The following is a 22,977-nucleotide window of genomic DNA, read 5'->3' on the forward strand; positions in this document are numbered from 1 at the left end:
CACTCACTCGCTTTTTTTTTAAACCGAGCTTAATGAAATTTCATAGTACCTGAGTAGATCATTGCTGCTTGGGAACCCTTGAAGCAAATAACTCAGTACATTGCTAATGGCAGCAATAGTTGGCTGAGACAAAGACATATCTCGAAGAGTTAGCAGCAGTTTTGGGATGAGTTGGAACTCTCTCATCAATTTAGCATTCTTTGCGGCTTCACTGTAAGATAAACAGACAATTTAAGAATCTTTCATTCATCTGAGTAGCCTCCTTAAATACAGTGTTTGTCAACAGGTACCGTGGATCCATTCCGGAGAACACACACTAAATCAAGGAGGATCTAGGAATCCATGTGACTGTTATCGTATGATGTAATGAGAATATAAACTCTAATGTAGAATCATGTTCGGCTGAAATTTTTTTTTAAAGTCCTAAGTTTCTCTAAAGAAAACAGCTAGTTGTCAGCACATACTGGCAATATACGAATCCCCTACATTTGTAGTTTCTACTGAAGACTTCATAGGTAAAGTTATCAGAAAGAGCCTTCCAATGGAGATGGACTGGGATTTGCTATTCAGAACAGCTCTCCTAAATCCCAGTTTGTAGATACCTATTTTCCCATTCACTTTAATACTCCTTTTGCAGCTCCCCCATCACCACAAACGTAAAAAAATTAAACTGTGCAACATAATTAATCTAAAGTGACTACTAGTATTTATTTTCTAAGGTTACTCACTAGAAGAGAAAGTTCACATGATAAAATATTGACATATTTTATATAAAATAGGTCAGCTATTACCTGGATTCAGTCAGAAGTTCAATGAAATGTTCAAATAATGAAAGATGAAGTTCATAAGGTGCATGAAGCCAAACCTGAAATATAGAGTACAAAATCATTTATAGCTGGTATTCGCTATTAATTTTAGCAGAGTTACGCTGCCTAACATGACTACTTTCCATTGCTGTTTTTGTATAGGACCGACTTATCTTGCTGATTAACTGTTACATTGTTTTTAAGTGTTTGCAACTTGTTGTTTTGTTAGCTGCTTTCAGTGTGAGGAGGTAAGGTTGGGATAGAAATATTTTGAAGAAATACTTCATTTATTTTCACTGGGAACAGGAAGCAGAATGTGAACGGTGTCGTCATATCATTTTAATACTCTTTCTTTGCTTCTTATAGCAGATCACAAACAATGGCAGGTTACTAAATAATGAAAGCCCCAGCATTCAATGTCAAAGAACAGCTGGACTGATCTTGACCAGGAGTTGAATGGAAACAAGTATCTACCTTTTTACTTTTCCATTTATGTTAAGGGATTAATGTGGCAATGTATGGGCTGGGGGAGGGGATACCAACTGAAGGCTAAATGATAAATGGTACTGTGTATATTCATCAATATAATATTGTTTAAAACAAAGCCTTGGCCTCCCCATCCACCATATGTGAATGTATTCATATTACTGGAGAGTTACTGAATGATCAAAAAAGTTATATTGTTATTGAGGAAGCGACAGTAAAGACAAAATAATTAATCTGTCAAAGAAACAAGTAGTGGATAGACAGTAATAAAGAAATGTTCACAGAAAAAGCTCTCTCCTCTCTGAACATTATCCACCTTTGTTTCCTGCTACCATTATTGCTAAAGCCCTTGTGCATGGCCTAGTCATTTCTCATCTCAATTACTAGAGCCTCCTCTTTGCTGCTCTCCTCCTGTCAGCCCGCTGCTGCCAAAATAATATCTCTTTCTGTTCTGTTGCTATGATCACGTTGCACACCTCTTTCAGCCTTAGCGATGTGGAAAGCTACAGCAGATCAATCTCATAATCACAAGTCCTTTCATCTATACCTCTCTTTCTCCGTTTCTGACTTATCTCAATTCACCTGTCCAATCATCTCTCATCCTTTCCATTTAACTTAAGGTAATCTGCTCCTGCCACCTTCTCCCTCCCCAATTCTTCATCTCTTGTTCCTTACCATTCTGTGATGTTTTTCAGTATATGAACTAGAAGCAACAACCTCCTTCCTCAGAACAGCAGATTGAAACTCTTTTGTTCTTTAAAATTCTCCACGAAACACTTTTCTTGGTGGATCGCTATAGTCCAAGTACTGTTTCCTATCATTTAATCCTGCTGTGCCAGATCTTTTTCTTGTCTACTACCTCAGTTCTGTATTGGTGTTACTCTGTTCATCCAAATGTGCAGGGCTTCCATTCAAATGCAGGAGTGGATTACTCGAATCTTTTACACCACATCAGCCCCTCCATTCTTACTTTCCAACCACCCAGTCTATTGCTTTTGTGGGTACTTTATGCACTTGGAAGGGTGGTGGGGCTGGTGAAGACCACGGACTCTCAGAAGATTACAATCAATCAACCTTATGACGACTTAAGGGATGTCATATAAAGTTTCAGCTTACATACTATTACCCAGCTGTAGCTAAAAGGAAGACCCTACAGGGAATCTGCCTTTACACTAAAAGGTCTGAGCAGTGTGGGATCACTGAGATATGGCCTTCTGGAAAACAGCATTTCTTTCCAAAATCCACATCAGTTTTCAACTTCAGACACAGTATTTTCTACATCGTCTTTCATTCATTCATTCATTCATTCATTCCACTTATATCATGCCTTTCTCTCCAGCGGGGAACCAAAGTGGCTTACATCATTCTCCTTTCCTCATCATCCTCACAACAACCCTGTGAGGTAGGTTAGGCTGAGAGTGTGAGGCTGGCTCACGGTCACCCAGCAAGCTTCCATGGCAGAAAGTGAATTTGAACCTGGGTCTTCCAGGTCCTAGTTTGATACTTTAACCAATGCATCACTCTGGTTCAGTAAATGCTACATATCCTCTTGAATGAAAACTGTTATACTAGAACTGGCCTGTGGTTGATCCTGTGTTATTCCAAACACTTTTCTGTCATACATTTTTCCAGATTCGTTTAAGTTAACTTCAAGCTTTGCATTCATGAAAACACGCTTTATGAAATAAAATGGTGTAATTTTAGTAGTACCTATATTACAATCAATCAGCATACTGGGTTTATTAGTGACTCTCTGAAATGCAGCCACACAATATCTTTCTATATAAAAGGCAAGCTGTGTTGGCGATGACTCACTTTTTATCCTGGTGCACCTGCGCAGGAGCACCAGGATAAAAATGGAGTCGTTGCTAATACAACCTCCAGAGGGCACCGCCACGGCAGGAAACCCAGGCAAGGCGGCCCATCCCTCCAGAGGGCGCCACTGCAGCAGGTCAGCCAGGCAAGGCAGCCTATCCCTTCAGAGGGTGCTGCTGTGGTGGGAAGCCCAGTTGAGGCAGCCCAACGTTCCTGCGCTTCGTTTTCTAGGGCCTGTTTTTTAAAAAAACAAAAACAGACTCTATTGCTAGTACTGCATAAACTGTCTCCTTCAGTGGTGCTTTTTCCTATTTCAGAAAGCACAGCTGCCCCAAGTTACTAATGATCCTAATAATTCCTTGCTTTCAGAGATGTCTTATATACCTCGAAGTCACAAAGCAGGTCCTGGAAGGCAGTTGAATTTGGAATAATTGATGTTTCATGTCCACTGTCAACAGTCCCCACCAAAGAAAAGGTCAAATGAAGAATGTGGCTATTCAGAAGAGAGCGTTTCTTCTTTAACAGCATTGCCAGTAACTGAAATAAAATTTAGGAGCACATGGTATTGTCTTTTATAATTCTTAAAAGTATTTTGTACACCACAAAAAATACCAGTTTAATCCAAGCACAACAAAAGTAGTACATTCAGACAGATGCACTTTCCTAGAAGAACACATCCTTTCATATCATTAATATCAAGTTACACTAAAAAAGCAGACTGAAATAAAGCTGACATTAAAACCACATTAGCAAGTATTTTGAACTCATGTCTTCTGCTAGGAATTAATACTGCACTGAATCCATACGTATCAAAAGAAAAAAATTAGTGCACTGAGTGAAAACAAATGCAACAGTAAGAACTTTTTACCAATTTAATCTTCGAACATTCAGGTGGTTATAATAGGAGACCAGATGAGGACAGGCAACTGTAACCTTAAAATACTGTTTCTCAACATGGGATTTAGAACATTTTTGATAAAATTGTTCAGAGGAAAGCAATTTCTATATCACATACAACAAGTGCATCCCTATCTCTATGCTGAAAGATGCAATTTGTCTACTTCTATTTTAAAGCTTTTCAGAAGATACAGGCATTTGATACCTACTGAAAGCAATTTGGAGAAAACCAGTACTACACCTCATAAAAGTGACCAAGTTTTTTCACTCTGCTACAGCTATATGGGACTCATATCAGCAATATCTACTGAGAAACTAGTGGGCACAAAATGGCTCATTCTAAGTTGAATGTGACACTTATTGTTGGAACAATGTAGGTAAGATAAGCAGCTTATAAAAGGGGCTCATCTTGCAAGCTCAATGTGCCTTTTTCAGTGATGGCAATTCATTCCTGTTTCAGTGATACATCCCTTCCATTTGTCCAAACCAATCCATGTGTTGTTTTTTTTAAGACAACACAAATAATCAGCCTCACTGTTGGCTTCAAATGCCCTTCAATAGACACATACGGCACAGTGTCCTTGATTATATTAATAATAGAAATTCCTCCTGATTTCTCCCATACGCCCTTCCTTTTATTTGGCAGCTCGTAAGAGACTCTGCTGAGCTAGCAGATGTCACAGATCTGAAATGATGACCATCTCCCAGGCTAAAACCACTTTACTTCCCTCTTTGGCCATATAAGCTGTTACTAACCAAAAATTATCATGGTGCCAGGAATATTATAGACAGTCAAAGGGTAAAATTTAACGAACATTTATTTTGTTACACACATCAGCACCTGAATTGTAATGCCATAAAAATCCAACACACATGAGCAGCTGTGTGCAACGTCTCACGTACCTGATAACCTTTGATTCTTTCCATTTCTTTGCTAGCCAGAGGGTTGCTCTTTACCACACATACAAGGGCCTTCACAGCAGCATACAGTCCCTCTACATCCGAGGCCATGGCTACTAGACCCAGAATGGCAGCTGCTCCACCTATGTACTGTAATGTAGTGGCAACAGGCTTAGGGACAAATGTTCTTACTCCTGAACATAAGATGGCAGAAATAAACTTATCAAAATTAGTTCAATTAATGAATTACAGTATAATGAACAATAATAATTTCCAAATTATTGTCCCTGTTTCCCTTGACCCTGCCCACATCCCTCAAGGAGCGGATGGATTTGAGCCTGTGACCCTGGGGAGGGGATTTTTGTGCCTATTTTGTAGCTTTAAAAGTTTCCAAAACTGTGCTCTGTGCAGGAGCAAAGCCTATCAGTTTGATGCACAAAGGCCATAAAGAAGGAAAATTGACTTATTTGTAGGGCCAGTAAAGCCACTGGAAAGCGGTGTGTGTGTGTTCGAATCAGTAATTCTAACACATTTAACTTTCAAGAGAGAATCAGGAAACGCTTGTCTTGTGTTCATATGCAAATAAGAAAACGAAGCTCCTTAGTAAAAAGGCACCAAATCCTCTCCTCCCATAAATCCTGGTCTTAGACACTGCCTTCAAACATTATATTATCCCACAGCAAAACATGCATGAGGTTGAAGGAAACAATATTTTTACCAGTAACAGTGAACAATCCTCACTGCGGCTAATTGAGCAAAGCAGCAGGTTAAGAAAGCTGCAGGACCCCCACCCTAACGTTGCAGAAGCGCCATATTCATCATTTTTAGATTGTCTACTATCCCAGTAGCAATACAGATGAGAGAGAAAAGATACACACGCTGGTTTCCTGAGGAGCAGGAATTAGCAAAAGCTTGTAAGAAACATGTGCTTCTAGAGGAAGACTGCATTCTAAACGGGCAGAAGTAATAGACGTCTCAAGATAACCAGGGATGGCACTAGCTCTGCCAAGCTTGTGCAGATATACTGCCAATAACACAAGGTACGATGTATGATCAAAACCATTTTTCAAATTCAAGGCCACTGTACACATAGAGATCATTGTATTAAGGAACATACAGGAATTTCCCAAACAAAAGTGTTCATCCACTCATGGGGGGGAAACATCCACCAAGATGACTGTACCTTTAAAACTGTTACACAAAAAATATTTTTATTATTGGACATAATTGTAATTTGTACGCAAATATGAGACAGCCCCCTTTTTTATGGCATGCCTGTAAAAAAAGCCTAGTCTTGCATTTGAGTCAATATTGTATATTTAGAAGAACTGTAGGCTTGCATCTAGTCTCCGGATGATGGCTACATACCTCAAACCTCCTAACGTTGTATACTACTACAGAACATGAAGAAGTAGAAAGCAAAAGAGCGGCAACTCATCTCACCCAAGTATCCTATCAGAGCTGCGCCGATGGTACGTGCAGATCCATTCAGGTGTCCTCCTGAATTATGCAGTAGCTTCACTGGAGTGGCATTCTCATGAGATGAAACAGCCAACTAATTAAAGCAAAGAAAATTGATCAAGTAGATAAAACTTGTTCAGAAAAAAATGGAGTGTGGCCAATCATCCGCGGCATGTGTGGATCATAACTTACCCACTTCATCTTCCTGCTGCCCCATGCTGAGCCCCCTACCCAGTTTGTGTTTCTGGGCCCTCAGGAACAGCACAGAAGGTGAAGTGGGGGTTAGCAGTGGCAGAAGGGAACTGATCGAAATTGCGACCCCCTTTTCTAATGGAATGGCATTTTCCGATTGCAGATAAACTACATGGTTGGACATGGCTCCCTCTGTTTAATGCATTTTAACAGCAGCAGAATGAAGCTTGACCTTAGCAGAGCAGACACTGAGGCAACTTGAAGCAAAAGCGAAACTACTTGCCAATGAGCCATCTCCCAGGAAGAGGGTGTAGGCACTTTTTCTGACGTTTTTAAGAACAAGTTAGTAGATACAGCGCAATTCCTCCATATACAGAGAAGTTTGTTTATATTTCCAGGTCCTCTGATTTCAAATCCTAATCTATAGATGTGTATCTTAAAATGAAACAAACATACAGACTGAAAACTAGAATTTAGCCAGGTCTTTGGTGAACCCTCAGTTCCATTAAATATGAGGATTTCCTGTTTTATCCAAGCAAGGTTTTGAGTCAAGAAAGCAGTTCTTAATAAGAAGTGAGAAGTGAGAAAGTCTTCACTCAGCTCATCAATGGTTGCTATGAGGGTTATGTTCTGTTGCTACCCTCTTGTGGGCTTTTCCTGTTGCCACTCCCTTAGGAGATCTACAAGCTTGGACCTGCAAGAAACCTGCAGATAAAGACGAATCCCAGGGGCAGCAGCATCCTCACCCACTCATCGCCCCCTCCCCACTCATCGGCCCCCCTCCCGCTGCTCTGGCTGCCCTCCCTTCTCATTCATACTCATCCTTGGCTTGCTCAACCGCTGCCCCCCAACACTGCTGCTCTGCCCACTCTTTGCATCTCTGTCCCCACCCTACTTCCAGCACTGCTGCAGCCCATCCCTGTGGGGTCAAACTACACTAGTGTCCTGTATCCTACCAGATTTTCCACTAACAAAAGAGGGGAGACCCCTTCTGATTACCAAAAAGACTATTATACGAATCACAGGACCTCCGAACACCAAACTGTAAAGGATGGTGGTAACAATGAGATGGGGAAAACCAGAAGAGATCAAGTGGGAAAGTTGGTCATCTCTAACCAACTGTTTTTGCTACTCTGCAATGTAAGTGAGGTTATTAAGCACGCTACTTAGGAAACAGCACCTAACAATTATTCAGTACTGTAAATGGAATGTAAAAAAAGAAAATAAAAATTTCAAAATCTCAGCCTCTATCCAGCAGTCTCGGTGCATGTGCGAATTCCAGTATGCGCTAAATAGTAAAGAGCCCAGTAGCACCTTTAAGACTAACCAACTTTATTATAGCATAAGCTTTCGAGAACCATAGCTCTCTTCGTCAGATGTGTGCTATGGTTCTCGAAAGCTTATGCTATAATAAAGTTGGTTAGTCTTAAAGGTGCTACTGGACTCTTTACTATTTTGCAATTATAGACTAACATGGCTAACTCCTCTGAGTATATGCGAAGAATCCAGCATGAATTGGACTTTACCATGCACTTCTGACCACTTCCATCACTGACGTAAAGCCCCAGAAACACGAGGTTTTCTGAAAACCATGATTAACTAGGTAGACAGTTATTGATTTAATACTATAAAATCACCCAAGTGCTACAAGCATTACCAACATGAGATTTCAAGCTTACCTGCTTTGCAATGGCCTTGCTGTCCAATTTGTTATAAACTTTTCTAATCCTCGCCACAGTCAGTGAGGAAACGGAGAGTGCATAGAGACCGAAAGAGACTTTTTCCTCTGGTACCAAAGCTACTGGACAGGGACTGACTCCTTCGGGCTTGGAATCTTTACCTGCAGAATAAGAGACGCTGCTTTGTAAGCTAAGGTAACATAATGAGTAAATGTGTGAGCTGTGATCTCAGAAGTCCCCTGTTCAAAGTTCACCTCAACCATTAAGTCATTAAGCAGCCTAAGCAAAACTTCAATCTTCAGTCTCAAAGCTTCAATATGGGCATAAGAAGATATACCTTCACAGGTTGTTCTAAGGATTACCGAGTAATGTATGAGAAATGCTCTGTATACATTAAAAATATACAAAAACATGATTATAATTTATTATGCATCTATTTGTAGAAAACATATGGCCATTGTAGTGGGCTGCATGCAGATCTTTTAATCTATCTAGTACACTTTGATCCCAGCCTTCATCCAAGGGTTTCAGAGAGCATCCTTTATTCTCGCCCCACCCCATCATATCCTCACAACAACTCTGTGAGGTAGGTCAGGCCAAGAGAATATACAACTAGCTCAAGAATATCCAAGTGAGCTTTGTGTACCCAGTCTCTTACATCCAAGCATGGAATCCTAACCATTACATAACACTGGCCTCCCACGGTTCTTTTACTGAACCCACTGACTTGTCAAGATGGCCAACCCAATTCTTACACTTCAGAAACTCACACGGCATTAACAGACAGGCCAAGAAATGCATTAATGCAAATTCTATTAGATCTCCAAATACCAACACCAAGAAAATATTTGCAATCTGCAAGTTGCAACAGGAACAGCAGCAGTAATGTGGTATACATTAATGCTCTCTTTGACAGTGATTACTCTCCTTCTCAAAATGCTGTGTCCACAATTGATTATCAAAGAAAGTTTAAAGGTAGCCTTGATACCAACAAATATATACAACAGGATTCGTTTCACTTACATGGTACGTATACTGCTTGAAAACTTCCAACATAGTTTGGTCCCAATTCATAAATTGCGCTAATGCTTGAAGAAGGCAGCACTTCTTCTACGAAATGAGTTGGCCCCAAACGCCACACCAGAGAGGACAACTGGCGCTGAGCAGGTGGTGTGCCTATATAGGCATAAACTGTGCTAACCACTGGTGGATTGGCACAACTTGAACCTCCGGGGCTACTGTGAATATAGTGAAGCTGTTTAAAAAAAAAGCAGCAAAGGGGTTTAGAAAAGTCTACCTTTTTTGTATGTATATTATTAACATCTTAACATTCATGCAAGATGACCAAGCCACCTTGGTGGCCCTTATGAGGACAGAAAGGCAGTGTATAAGTGAATATAACAAACAAACCTTATCCTACATAACACAAAATTGTACAGTCTGCCTGTGATGAGACAGTATCTGCTGATGGCAAGGTATGTGAAGATACCCCTCCAGAATGCAACTCCTCAACAAAACAGGTCTAATATAAAGCCCATTTATATATTTCCAGGCACTAAAAATAGAAATCATCATAGACTGATATAGTCTAATAATCCCGTCCAAATAATATACAGTGCAGAACTCCAGAACTCCGGCAAGTCAATGAAGTCACTGTCCCTGCTGAACAAGCCAAGTTGTCATTTGCCAAAAATAACAGCAGTAACAGTTTTATGCTGGCAAAAATAAGTCTGCAAACAAAAAAAAAGGAAAGGATGAAAGCAAGATGGGCTTAAATTTGCCCTTTAGTGTGGGTGGGTAGGTGGGGAGGGTATTAAGGATTAGCCTGAGTTTTTTCTCCCAAAATAAGGGTGCACAAATATACTATCTGAAAAGAGCACTGTATACTCTTCTTAACACACACAGGATGGCCAGCAGTTCAACAAGGTTTTGCATGCCTATGTTTTGTTTAATAATAATAATGCCCAGAATTCAAACATGTACTTTAAAGGAGCTTAGCGTGGTCAGTGAGATTTTGGACTGTTTCCTCCTTTTAAACTCAAATCCTCATGCCACACCTGAGCAACTCACCACCATTTCAAAAAAGATTTACTACATGGCATGAGAGGTTAGTATTTCAGAAACACAAGCCCAAAGCCCCTTTCAACAAGTGGTTCTTTGGATCTCAGCCACAATAATTATGAGCAAATTGATGACTTAAGAAACATTGCAGAAAAAAGAATGGAGCAATTTCTACCTACCAAGGTTTTTACCTTTCAGCACAAAACCAAAACAGCAAGAGAAAGTGAAAATTTACAACAATAGCAAAGAGAAATTAAATCTATTTTGTATTTCTAATCCAAAAGGGGAAACACTGCAGATCAACCCTCTGGAATTTTTTAAAAAAGTTTTAAAGTATAACTTTTGAAGAAAAGCTCCCTATAAAGACCACTATTATTTTACACTGTTCAACATGTTAGAGACCACATCTGCCATTTCTCATCTCAGGCATATCGCCCCCCCCCCTCTACCCCCACCTGTGCCCAAGCAGCTTCTTGCCTTGAAAAGATGCAGTACTGCAATTTCACAGAAAAGCTAAGTGGTCACATTTATAAATATCAGAGCGTTGGAAACTGAACAATGGAAGCTTTTGAGGGCATAGAGCACTCAGCTTAAAACTCAGCAACAGGGTATGGAAAAGAAAAACAGGTTTTGAATTCTTCCTTTATCTCAGTATTTAAGACTCTAGTGGACATTTTTTAAAGAAAGAAATGTGGCTTGTTCAGCTTGAGTTTATTTTTGTCCCTGCTTTCCTAAAAGGAATTTTTCTTTACCTCCCTGTAAGCCCTGAAGCCACTCTGCTCCCCCTTCCCAACAAAGCAGCAAAGCATTTCACCAAGACATAAAACTGTGAAAATAAATCAGCATACAATATTATACTTTGCAGAAGTATTTGCATACAATACAGCATACAATATTATACTTTGCAGAAGTATATAAATACATAGCACTGGGCTTCATTCTTTGCAAGCCTTTTTCCCATAGAACAGAACTCTCTCTAGTCACTGGGGCAATTCAGACGAAGTTTGGTGAACTGCTCCCAACTACAATTACATATTTCTAGATAATGTATCTCGTAAGAGTTGCACTGAACTTCTCCTATTGTTTGGTTCAAATTTGTACTTTTAAAGTATAGTTTAAACATTTTTAATCGACTTCAAATTTACTTTCATCTAGCAACATGTGTCAAAATCTGCTGGTATGATTTCTTTGTCTGGCCAAACAAATGGCCAGACAAAGCAGTTCTTCCCAAATTCCATCCCACTTTTGTTCCACTCTGGCAAACCAGTCCACAAAAATTAACAGCCTACAAACATTTTCAAGAAGCCACCCTTTCTACATAGCAGTGTATGAGTTGGATCCTGCAATCTGCCAGTGGATGGTACTGACCAGGGCTTTTTTTCAGGGGGAACGCAGTGGAACGGAGTTCCGGAACCTCTTGAAAATCGTCACATGGCTGGTGGCCCCGCCCCCTGATCTCCAGACAGAGGGGAGTTTAGATTGCCCTCCGCACTGCCAAGCGGCACAGAGGGCAATCTAAACTCCCCTCTGTCTGGAGATCAGGAGGCGGGGCCACCAGCCATGTGACCATTTTCTCCAAGGGCAACCCACTGAGTTCCACCACTTCTTTTCCCAGAAAAAAAGCCCTGGTACTGACCATCACGGATTTTTATTTCTGCTTGTTTTTTAAAATATTTACATTCCACCTTCGCTTAAGGCGGCTCATAAGTAATAATAATTAAAACATTACAAATGAAAACCAAATAAAATTTTTTTAACCTTTCTCCACTTTTCTTTCATTCCAGAATGCCCTTCTGCTCCCAGGAAAGTTAATTCCCAGGGTTGTAGGGTCTGCATGGGGTAACAACCACATGGGTTGGGAGGAGGGAACAAAAATCACCTTTCCGGTCTCTTCCATTAATGGGTCTCATCCGCTGATCATAAATTTGGAGAAGGATTGATATGAGCAAGAGGTGCTCCCTAAGGTAGCCAAAGGCCAAGATAACTAGTAAGGTAGCTGAGTTTAACCCAGATGCTGCTGAAGTATGAGAAGACTGTCGATAGATCCTTCTTTTCCAGCAATGGGCACAGTTACTATATTAGATGAATGTCTAGAGGGTCTCTTCTACTTTAAGGAAATTCAGTTAACTGGTTTAAAGAATTAGCCCTCCCTCTCACCCATACACACATACAAACAAAAAATATGAATCGATTTTTACAGAAACCTGAGAGCCATTTGAGTAGCTAATACCTGCATCAAGCGACACGTTATCTGGCCAAAACACAGGATTACCAATTAGAAATATTTTATCTAAAGGAAATATTTGAAATATTTTCTCTATCTAGCTTTAAACTTTTGCATTCATTATTACTTCATCTATATGTCAGGCAAGCGAGACTATCATGCTGGCTATGCTCTGCTAGCTCATACTCTTTTCTTACTGCCTTGTCTACGTTAGAGAATTGCGTTTCTGGTTTCGGATGCCTCACCGCACTTGTGACTGCAAGGGATGGGACAACCTCTCTGCTAACCTCCTGCTGCGTCTTATATGAGGCTAGCTAGCTGGGCATTTAAAAAGTCAGAAAACCACGGTCATGCATCTCTAACTTCCAGAACACTTGGACAGAGTTTTCACCAGCTGCTTCTCCTATGATCCTGGCCTAGATAACATTCTTCTATCAAATTATGTATTCGGTTTTCAGATCTTGCATTATTAGATATATTACCACCTGCACAGAACTTAGGCCAACTCCAAGTTTAGCAAGTCTCTGGTCAAAATTACTCCAATGGCCTCCCCTTATATTTGTCCACAAGTACATGTGTGCACATGCACACACGTGTGCGAGCACACACACACACACACCCTTTCCTTCCCAGAGGAGAGAGCTGAACGAGACTCTTGGTGTTCCTTCAAGCCCCATCAGCACTGATGGGACTAAAAAGGAACACAGAAGAGCTGAGCTGAGCTGCTTGAAGCACCTCTCCTAGCAGAAAGCTGGATATAAACCCCAAACTCCCAGCAACACTGCAAAAAAGACTGAAGGGGGATGAAGCGGTTGCATTCTGTTCCAAGCCTTTCTCCAGACATCCCTAGTGCCTACAGGAGATGAACACAGGTAAGCAAGTTAACAATACCTGCACCCATGTGGCTCACTCAGTCAAAACAGTGCTGCCCCCATTTACCACCTTCTCCTCTCCCTCAAGGCAGAAGTGATGGTGGGATAGTTAGCGCCCCTTTTGGGTGTGTATGTACCTGATATCCAGCAAAGGAAAGAAGAAGAGCTGCCTACTACACTGTACATTGAAGAGAGCGGAGTGCCTAATCCCTGGGGGGGGGGGGAGCATGTGACAGTTCGACTGCTGCTGCCTGCCAACCAAGGACATATGGCAAATCATGATGTATGCAGCCCACTGCTACATAGCAGCTAGACCACAATGGGCCTTCTAGGACTGCAAGGCCCGGAGAGCTGCCTGACCATTCCAAGTCCCAACACAGACCATAAGAGCATGCACTTCAGCTCTCTGTTTTGATACTATAATTGGGATGATATGAATGGCTTTGAGTATGAGGACTTCTTCCTCAGCGTTAGAGTTAGACTAAAAAGGCACAGACGGTTGCATCAACAAGTGCAGCAATCTTAAATACGGTCATCTAATCCGGTTCTGCGGTGACGGCAATTTTGCAGTCCGGTTTGGAGAGATACCCCTACTGCCCATGAACATTCCACCATCAACTGGAAGGAAGTTATCATGTGAATACATTTAAAGCAGCTACCAGGCCCTCTGGATTGGTATTAGCCCAAAGTCTTGACAGGCTGTAAAATATTGATTCTCTGCTCCATTTATCCCAGGAGTAGAAGCTTCCATGCTGTGTGGAGTGGCAGCTGCCTCTTTGTGACCAAGCAATTCAGCTGAGAAACAATGTGTTGCACCCTCACCATAAACACAAAACAATATGCACAAGCATGCCAGTCACACTGTTCCACAGACTTAATAACACACGACATGCACACAATGCATGTTCACACTCTAAAGAGCTATTTCTTAAGAGCTAAAATATTCAGCATACCTTGACTGTGTTAATAAGCTGCCCGTCAATATAGAGTGCAGCAGTGCTGTTTTTCAACATGCCTTTGCTCATTACCAGAACCATATGATGCCACTGGCCTTCAATAATGTGTTCTCCGCAACGAAACCGAGCACAGCAAGGGAGAATTTCATAGCAAGAGGATTCTTCACTGAAATCATCAACTGAAGACAAAAAACAAATCAATGGGGAGATTCTGATCCCTCATATATAAATATACTCTAGAGGACCAATTGTGGGCATCCTCTGCAGCTCAAGTAGACCTATAGCATCACACACAACAGTCTAGCCTCAAGGTTATCAAGACACAATGCAGAAATCAACACAGAATGAAAATATAAGGTACCAAAACTTTCATATTAAGTATACAGATGGATTGTAACAGGCTGAGTCAATACTGCTCAATTTTAGTTTTAACATTTTAGCTTTAACATCTAGATCAGTAAACCACAACTCTATAAAGTAACAGGAAAGTTAACAAATATCCGTTTTTATTTACTGTCTAAATCGTAAGATGCTAGAGAATACAGCAGGAAAAATTTCCCCTGAAAACACTGTTACGTTTCCATAAAATGGTGCACAATACAGTGTGGGCTGTACCGTAGTTCTGAAGTAGCTCCTCTTTAGTTGATACAATCAGTGACCGGTCTTTTGCAGAGAGAACTATAGCAAGGCATATGTAGTGTTGCTCTGAGCTGTTCGCTCGTCTTACAACAGTAAGAAGTCTGACTGGATGATGATTTGGGGATGTACTAAAATGTTCTATGCAAAACCAGCTTGAGTAGCTCAAACCAGATGGTGGTGGGAAAAGCCTCTCTCCTAGAAGAGAAGGAAAAACACCCAGAACGCTTTAGCTTGAAGTGAAGATTGATAATAATAATTCTTTCTGCAGTTTCTTTGTAACTCTCTGCATTTGGCTTTAACGTAACAGAGAATAGTTGCTTCCCCACAGCACAAGTCAAAGAGCATTAGCAATGTAGAGCTGTATTTCTATACTGCACTGATAGGTGACAAAACTACCCTCACAACAGTCAAGAGGCATTTGCTCAATTGCCTCAGAAACTTCTGGTATACAGTCCCTTCCCCATGCCCCTGGTTCCTGTATTTGGAAGTGCATTCCTGTGTCTATCCAGCCAATGTTCCTTGTTTTTCCACATTTCATTACAGTGGTTTCATCACCACAAGGAACACATACTTAAATGCCCTTTCAATTCCCCTCTACTGCACACCTGTTGCCAAAACAAAAGGATGCTCTGAGAGGCACAAAAAGGAACACAGAATTCCTGCCTCCCTCCCCTGCCATCTCCCCCCCCCCTCGCTCCCAGTCTGGTTCAGCTGTAGTAAATTGGTGAAATCCTGTTTTTTATAGGAACTAGCTCTTCTGCCTCTTTCTGTGCCCATTCTAACCATGGCCTTTCATCAGATGGAGAAACAGTAGCATTGACTGACAAGCTTAAAAAATCTTATGGAACTCTTATCATAATGACCACAGCCTTTCTGATGCAATAGCATGCATTTACAGAACATGCGAGAGGACTAATGCGTTTACACAAGTTAAAATGGAAGTAACGCAAACCCATATAAGCGCAGCATTATTTTCAGAAGATGCTAAAAGGGTTCAATCCATCTGACATGGCTATTTTCAAGGACTTACCAGTCCCAATTCCACTGACCACAGTGCCATCAATAAGACCTGTTGTAACAACGTTGTTGGTCGGTGCATTGTGAGGTGCCAAGCTTGGCAAGAAGAGACAGCTGTTAAACAAAGAAAAATTCATTAGAAATAACATTTCCATAACCAAACACGATTTGACCAGAAGATGACCGCGACTCAAAGCAAGCGAGCCCAAATACCTGTTGCTTCTGAGAACATTTTTTTAGATTAAAAAGGTGTGGAATTTGCTTTAGGAAAAAAGTGACAAGAGCCTGCTATACCTTGCATCAAGCAGCATATGGCTTATGCTTATGTCAACTGTCTCCGTGAACTTGTGCTTCCTTAAATGTCTGCAGCATACAGCAAAGTGGATCTATGGATCCTCATTCCTAAAGGAAAGTGCTCTGTGTATTGTATGTGTGTGCTTTCTGGAGCACAGCTCTACCAAGAACACAATCACTGGTAGTGGGCACTGCATTCGGACAAACATGTCCCTCTCTACACATCTGGGCACTCTGAGAAATATATTAAGTAACATGCAGGGATTTCAAGGGGCTTGAAGGATATGTAGAGGAAGGTAAGGCATAAGCAGGGGGCTCTGAACAATCCTCTTAGATGCTTTGTATATCCATGCCTGCAAGGCTGCTTTTCTACAAGGAGTCCCAAAGTGCTGCAGTCTCTCCTCCACCCATTTATGAGATGGTAACCCTCGTATTTGCTAATATTTCTTGGAATTCCAAAAGCGGAATTTTGAGCTCCTTGGGATTTAGGTTAAGCACTGGGCCTCTGTTGCTGGTCACAACCCTAGCCTCTAGCATTAGCCCCTTCAACCAACATTTCTGTGTTCACAATACAGTAACATTTCACTTGGAGGGAAGGAACCTGCTGAAAACTGGATGCAAACATCACTCCTTCACTCGGAAGAGGGCCCTAAACACACACCTCATTCCCTTAGCACATACTGTTATTAAATCAAATGTTATTATACTTGTCTTAGAGTAATCAGTAACCAAATATATATACAAGCTCTCTCTGTTACAATATCGACATCATGTTCAATAATACAAAAAGTAACTAACCGATACAAGCGTCATTTATCCGTGTATACAAATTAGATATGTCTTCTCTATAGTTATCTTATTGGTTACTTACTTTTTGCATTCTTGAACATGATGTCGATATTGTAACAGAGAGAGCTCGTATATATATTTGGATATTGGGTGCTCTTTTGTGGAAGCCTCCTAGTTGTGGCTCTTAGAGGAATCAGTGACGTATCAGAGGCACAAAGGGACAACTGTCCAAGGCAAAACTAACTGTTTTAACATCAGAGCAGTCATTATAAACATTCCTTTGAAGCAAAAGGGAAAGACCTTACCCAAACCCTTCAAGAGATGTGTCAAATTCAATAAATGCAGGCGTAACTGATGATCCATGAAGCCTAATATCATGTGGAGTTGTCATGGAGACCAAACATTTCACTCTTGTCAGGGGTACTGTGCTTGCTTCTGCTGGTTTTAAAAGGCTTTTACTTATTCGATAGTGATTATCTTCATGTAAGCTGAACACACAGTCAGTACCCAGACCTTCCATTGATGTAACCATGCTATCTACAGTAGAAGCCAAGAAACAAAGCAGGTTTTTGTTCAAATGCGTAGATCCATCACATGACATTGTGTGTGTATAGTCAAGTCACACCCAGCTTATAGCGACCCCACAGGGTTTTCCAGGCAAGAGGAAAAACAGAGGTGGTTTGCCATTGCCTAACCTAGGGTTAACCCAGCTTAGCTTCCAAAATTTGATGAGACTGAGTGAGCCTGGGCTATCTAGGAGTCAAGCTAAACGAGATGCCAGTCGCTTGTACATTAAGGTGTCAGGTGAGGCAATTTTACCTGGAAACTGTAGTTTTCAAAGACAAAGCCATGCAGGATTGCTGGGGTAGAGGAAGGATTCCCTTATTACCCCCCATAGCCTTTGCTGGCTGCTCAGCTTCCCACCCACCCACCCACCCTGTCATGCTCTGGCTGCTATGACTTCTAGGGACAATGATGAAGCTCTGCTTGGGGATCTGCGAGATCTCCATTTTTTAAAAAAACAAAACTTTAAAGCAACCCACAAGGCTACTAATTTGAGTGCAGAAGTGGTGCTAGAGGAGCTTTAAACCTTTTCTTCTCCTGTATTATTTTCACAAACTAAATTTCTCTCCCCAGGTCCTGGTGCCAGTTCTATAAGGGAAAGTTAGACAGTACACACGGCCTGCACCAACATAGGACCCTGCAGTTTCTTTTAAGTAACAACAAAAGTAAACAGTGATAATAGGATTCCTAATCTCATTTGGCTCTTTGGTGGAGCTTGTTTTAAAAAGACCTGACATCTGGCTTGCTTACCTTCATAAGATATTTAAACAGCAGATTCTACCCAAAGTTGGGGGGGAGAGCTGGTCATTCCTCTCCCCTTTGAGATTGCTAAAGATAACAATTGCAAAGTTTAATCATTCTCCCTAGCAGTAATAGCAGCCAGATCGTGAGGGAGGGGGGCTGAGCAGCCAGCAGAGGCGGTGGAGGGCAGTAAGGGAATCCTTCTCCTCCTCCAGCTATTCCACGGCTCTGTCTTTGAACTACAGTTCCCAGATAAATTTGCCTCACTTGACACGTTCATGAACACGTGCCTGGCATCTTGTTTAGCCTGACCTTTGGTCAGGGCAAAACCATGTCTCGATCTGGTGGAAAGTGCCATCAAGATGCCGCTGATTTATGGCAATCCCGTAAAGTTTTCAAGGCAAGAAACAAACAGAGGTGGTTTGCTACTGCTTCTGCATGGGATCCCTGGACTTCTCTGGTGGTCTGCCGTTCAAGCACCAAGCAGAGCTGACCCTGCTTAGCTTCTGAGATCTGACGAGAGAAGGCTAGCCTGGGCCATCACATTGCATAACTTACGGCCATTTTGGAACCCCAATGCAAAAAAGGCCCAAAGAGTTTTTTATTTCTTTCTACAGCATCCCAAGATTTAAGCGAATCAGATTTAATTCATATGATGAGGCTACTAACAGCTTGATGCAAACAGTACAATACTGAAATCATGGCTCTCATTTCCTGCAGGCTTCTTTTAATGAAGCTGAATCCAGATTAAAAGCAACTGCTTGCAAAGTTAGCCCCCACAAAGCTAAAGGGAGTTTCGTTTTCACAAACACATGAAACCTAAACACAGTGATAAACAGCGTAATCTTCTAAAAAGGAAGTATTTTAAGTTAAATCAGCCTGGTGCTAATGAAGTCAATAGAGTTCAACAAACCTGAATTCTGCAGTGCCAACTTGGCTTTGAATTGAGTCTAAAAGGAAAACTGGCTTCCTTTACTGCCATCCAAGTTAAACACAGTAAATCTTAATGGATTTAATATCAGTAGGACAAATCTGAACACTGAGAATAGGGTAGAAATCTCTATTCCCAAACAAGAAGTATAATTCCCTATACAAGGCCTGCTTGACCATACAAACTCACTGGTCTCCAAATGTGTTCTGCTAGTTAGGAAAAGACAAGAAGGCACTTTGCTTTACATTCAAATGGAGAAGGCAATGAAAATAATGCTGGTTTTTCCATGGATAACTACACCCCAGCAGCATTAAGACAGGGGGCCAGTGCAGACAGAATGTAGTCCATCACTTAATCATGGTTAAGGAGGCAAGTTCACACTCCAAGCTCCTCCCCTCTCAAGCTTCACTTCACCTGAGCCTTAGCTATGATTATACTGTCAGAATCACCATTAATTGGGGCTAACACTAACTAGGGTTCCATCTTAATCAGGATTTGAAGCTGTTTTCACATTCCAGGCGAGGCAGGCTATCCCCCAACCACAGCTTGTGTTGCTAATAACACTGTAACCAACAGCGCACATGCAAACAGTATCAAGTCAGACAATTTTTGTTTTGTACACAGGACAGGCTCTCTGCCCAAGTAGCCAAGGCCACAAGGGTAGTCCTGAAGGTGCTGGCAGTACCACTGAGGCCAGCAGTGTGGGAGAAGGCAAAGGGCATCATCACCTCCTGGATCCACACAACTGTCCATTCAGTCAGAAGTAAGACCAAGGAACTGGGAAAGTTGATGGGGCCATTGCTTGCTTCCAGTGCGCCCAGTCAAATACAACTCCCACCCCTCCATCTTCACAGGCAGACACTGCATTTTGCTGACACTCAGGCTGCAAGTACTGCCTACCCACGGGTTTACCTATAGTTCAGTCTGGAAAGGGGGATTTCTTCTCCAGGAGGAGCAACGCAATTACGGGCCCTGTCATTTTGCTTGACAATAATTAATCAAGTTGCGCCACTGGTTCTGCAACAAGGCATTAAAGGCACTACAGTCTGCAACGAATTCTTTTTCATCCACTCTCTCTATCAAATCGTAAAGCATGCCCAGTTATCACCCCGAGAGTCGTCAGTGAACTGTCTCAAATGTTTGGATCACTTCCTGTATGGTTTCAGACCTGTTTACGTGGCCGAAACAACTTTGGTCACCCTGGGGGATGACCTGTACCAGGAGGAGGAGTGCGACTCTGCTGCTTTTCCTGGACCTCTCAGCAACTTTCAATACCAGTAATCACGATGTCCTTCCGGAAGGCTTTTCTGGGCTGGGAGGCACTGCTTTGTAGTGGTTCAAGTTCCACCTGGAGTGCAGGCTTCAGACGGTAGTGCTGGGTGATTGCTGCTCAGGCCCTTGGCCACTGGAGTTGCACGAGACTCCATCTTGTCCCCTACATTTTTCCACATCTACATGAAACTGCTGGATGAGGTCATCATGAGATTTGGGCTGGGCTGCCACCAATATGCTGATGACACTCTGCTCTATCTCACTCTTCTGGCCAACCCCAGGTAGGCTGTAGAAACCCTGAACTGAGGCCTGGAGGCAGTTTGGGGGGGGAGGGATGCAGATGAATAAACTTAAGCTTAGTCCTAACAACATGCAGGCACTACTGGTGAGCAGAAGGCCTGACCCAGGACTTTAGGTGTCACCCATTCTGGATGGAGTTGCACTCTCCTTTAAGGAACAGGTCTGTAGTTAGCCTTGGACACAGACCTACTGCTGGAAAGGCAGGTGGCAGCTGTGGTCAGGAGTGCCTTTTACCAGCTTTAACTGGTTATCCAGCTGTGGCTTTACCTGCATGGAAAAGAACTGGCCACTGTGCTGCACGGCCTGGAAACACCTAGATTAGATTACTGCAACATACTCTATACAGGGCTGCCCTTGAAAGGTATCCAGAAACTGCAATTGGTGCAGAGTGCTGCAGCCAGGATGTTGACTAGAGTGGGTCATAATGACTGTACCACTCCAGTCCTGGCCCATCTACACTGGCTCCCAGTTTGTTTCAAGGCACAATTCAGGAAGCTGGTCTTCCTCAAGTTTCTCAGCCTGCAAAATTTGCAGAAGCTTTCAAATACTTTATACAGGGAATGGGATACATGCCTTCTGCAAGCATGACCAGACTGATGAGATCCTGAACAGCTTCTGGTTCCAGCGTTGCCTCCTTGGAAGGAGGCCGGAGCAGGTCCCACCCTGGTGATGGAGCCAGAAGCAGATCCCATACTGGCGAGGGAGAGAGGAACAGATCCTATACTGGTGATGATGCCTGGAACTGCCCTCACCCAGACGCCCGGATGGAGTTCACTCCTAACTCAGCAAACAACACCAAACAACTGAGCCCCAAGTCAATGGAGGTTTGATATTTAAAGATCTATGTGGCTTAGGACCAGAATACTTGAGATCCTAACTAACCTAGTCCCTTAAGACTGTATCCAACTATTAGGGCCATCTCCCAAGACCCCTCCTTCTGAGATAAGGTGCGTAGCAACCAAGGACAGGACCTTTTAGGTCATGGCTCTAGAACTCTGGAATTCTCTTTCCAGAGACTTCTTGCCAGTTCCCTTCTGTTGCTGCCTTTACCAGTGGGTGAAGATTGTTCTGTTTGCTGTTTCTTCAGTGATCCCTCCCCTCCTGCCTTATATTTTCATTACTGTTTTTATATTTGTCTACGGGTGATTTAGTGTGGTTTAAGTTGTTTTAATGATGTGCTTTTGTTTTGTTTTTATTATGTATGTTTTTAATCTGTTCGCTGCCTTGGTGGTCTTGATGAGGGCAGAAAAGTAAGGTATAAATTTTGAAAATAAATAAATAAAAATAACATATTTCAAACATCTGAACACTTACTTCTCATCTCTGGCTCATAACTTAATGAGCTTGGCTTATGCACTCTGTATCGTTTCAACAGCTTTTTGTCCCAGGCGCCACAATTCAGAGGATTTCCCAAACGTAAAAATTCCCTATTAATAAAAGAAAGAGAGAAAAAGAGACAGACAGATGGGAAGAGAGGCTTCAAGCCTGTTTGCATTTCCTTTTAGAAAGATAATGTGAAAGGGCTACCACTCAAATACACAGGCAGTTTCAGAAACAAAAGATGGGGGGAATCTCATTTAAATATAAAGTAGGTTTTCTAAAACTGTACTTCTGTTTCGTTGTGCTGGATATCAACAACTAACAGTTAAATGAAGTCTTTTACTAAAGCTTGCTTTTTCTCCCACAAGAATGACATTTCAAGAGCAACAAAACATCAGGCATTTATATCTGCTTGGCCAGAGTCCAGTCAATTTCAGGCATCATTCAGGACTCTGTCCTTAGAAGAGTTACACCTTTCTAAGTGCACTGACTCCAGTGGGCTTTAAAGGGTGCAGCTCTGCTTAGGACTGCACGGTAAGCCTACTGACCTAAGGAATCCAACCTAGTTTAGATAAAGATGAGCATATACAGACATCACCACCAAGTGTGGGATTTCAAAATACTATGAATTCAGACAAGCCAGCTGGTTATTAGAAACACATCAGTATACAAGTGATTTTTAAAACTTCCAAGATTACCAGCTTTCTTTTTTTTACAAGCATGTTTTTTAGCTCACAGTAGCAGGAGTCTGAATGAATGAT

At 41.8% G+C, this 22,977-nt stretch overlaps 1 protein-coding gene across 1 annotated transcript in view; it reads right to left on the reverse strand.

Moving 5' to 3' along the window:
- Positions 1-22,977, reverse strand: part of WDFY3 (WD repeat and FYVE domain containing 3) — a 176,241-nt gene that overhangs the window by 72,275 nt on the left and 80,989 nt on the right. Inside the window, exons 16-27 of the mRNA XM_054989609.1 lie at positions 22,211-22,323; positions 17,394-17,625; positions 16,019-16,119; positions 14,965-15,183; positions 14,347-14,528; positions 9,260-9,491; positions 8,237-8,397; positions 6,348-6,459; positions 4,908-5,098; positions 3,492-3,644; positions 792-865; positions 50-211 (exon numbers count right to left, since the gene is read on the reverse strand). Coding sequence (XP_054845584.1) covers positions 50-211; positions 792-865; positions 3,492-3,644; positions 4,908-5,098; positions 6,348-6,459; positions 8,237-8,397; positions 9,260-9,491; positions 14,347-14,528; positions 14,965-15,183; positions 16,019-16,119; positions 17,394-17,625; positions 22,211-22,323 — 1,932 coding nt within the window. The remainder of the gene's footprint in view (positions 1-49; positions 212-791; positions 866-3,491; positions 3,645-4,907; positions 5,099-6,347; positions 6,460-8,236; positions 8,398-9,259; positions 9,492-14,346; positions 14,529-14,964; positions 15,184-16,018; positions 16,120-17,393; positions 17,626-22,210; positions 22,324-22,977) is intronic.

The sequence above is a fragment of the Eublepharis macularius genome, chromosome 10, assembly GCF_028583425.1.
Source record: "Eublepharis macularius isolate TG4126 chromosome 10, MPM_Emac_v1.0, whole genome shotgun sequence".
In the NCBI taxonomy this organism is placed as follows: domain Eukaryota; kingdom Metazoa; phylum Chordata; class Lepidosauria; order Squamata; family Eublepharidae; genus Eublepharis; species Eublepharis macularius.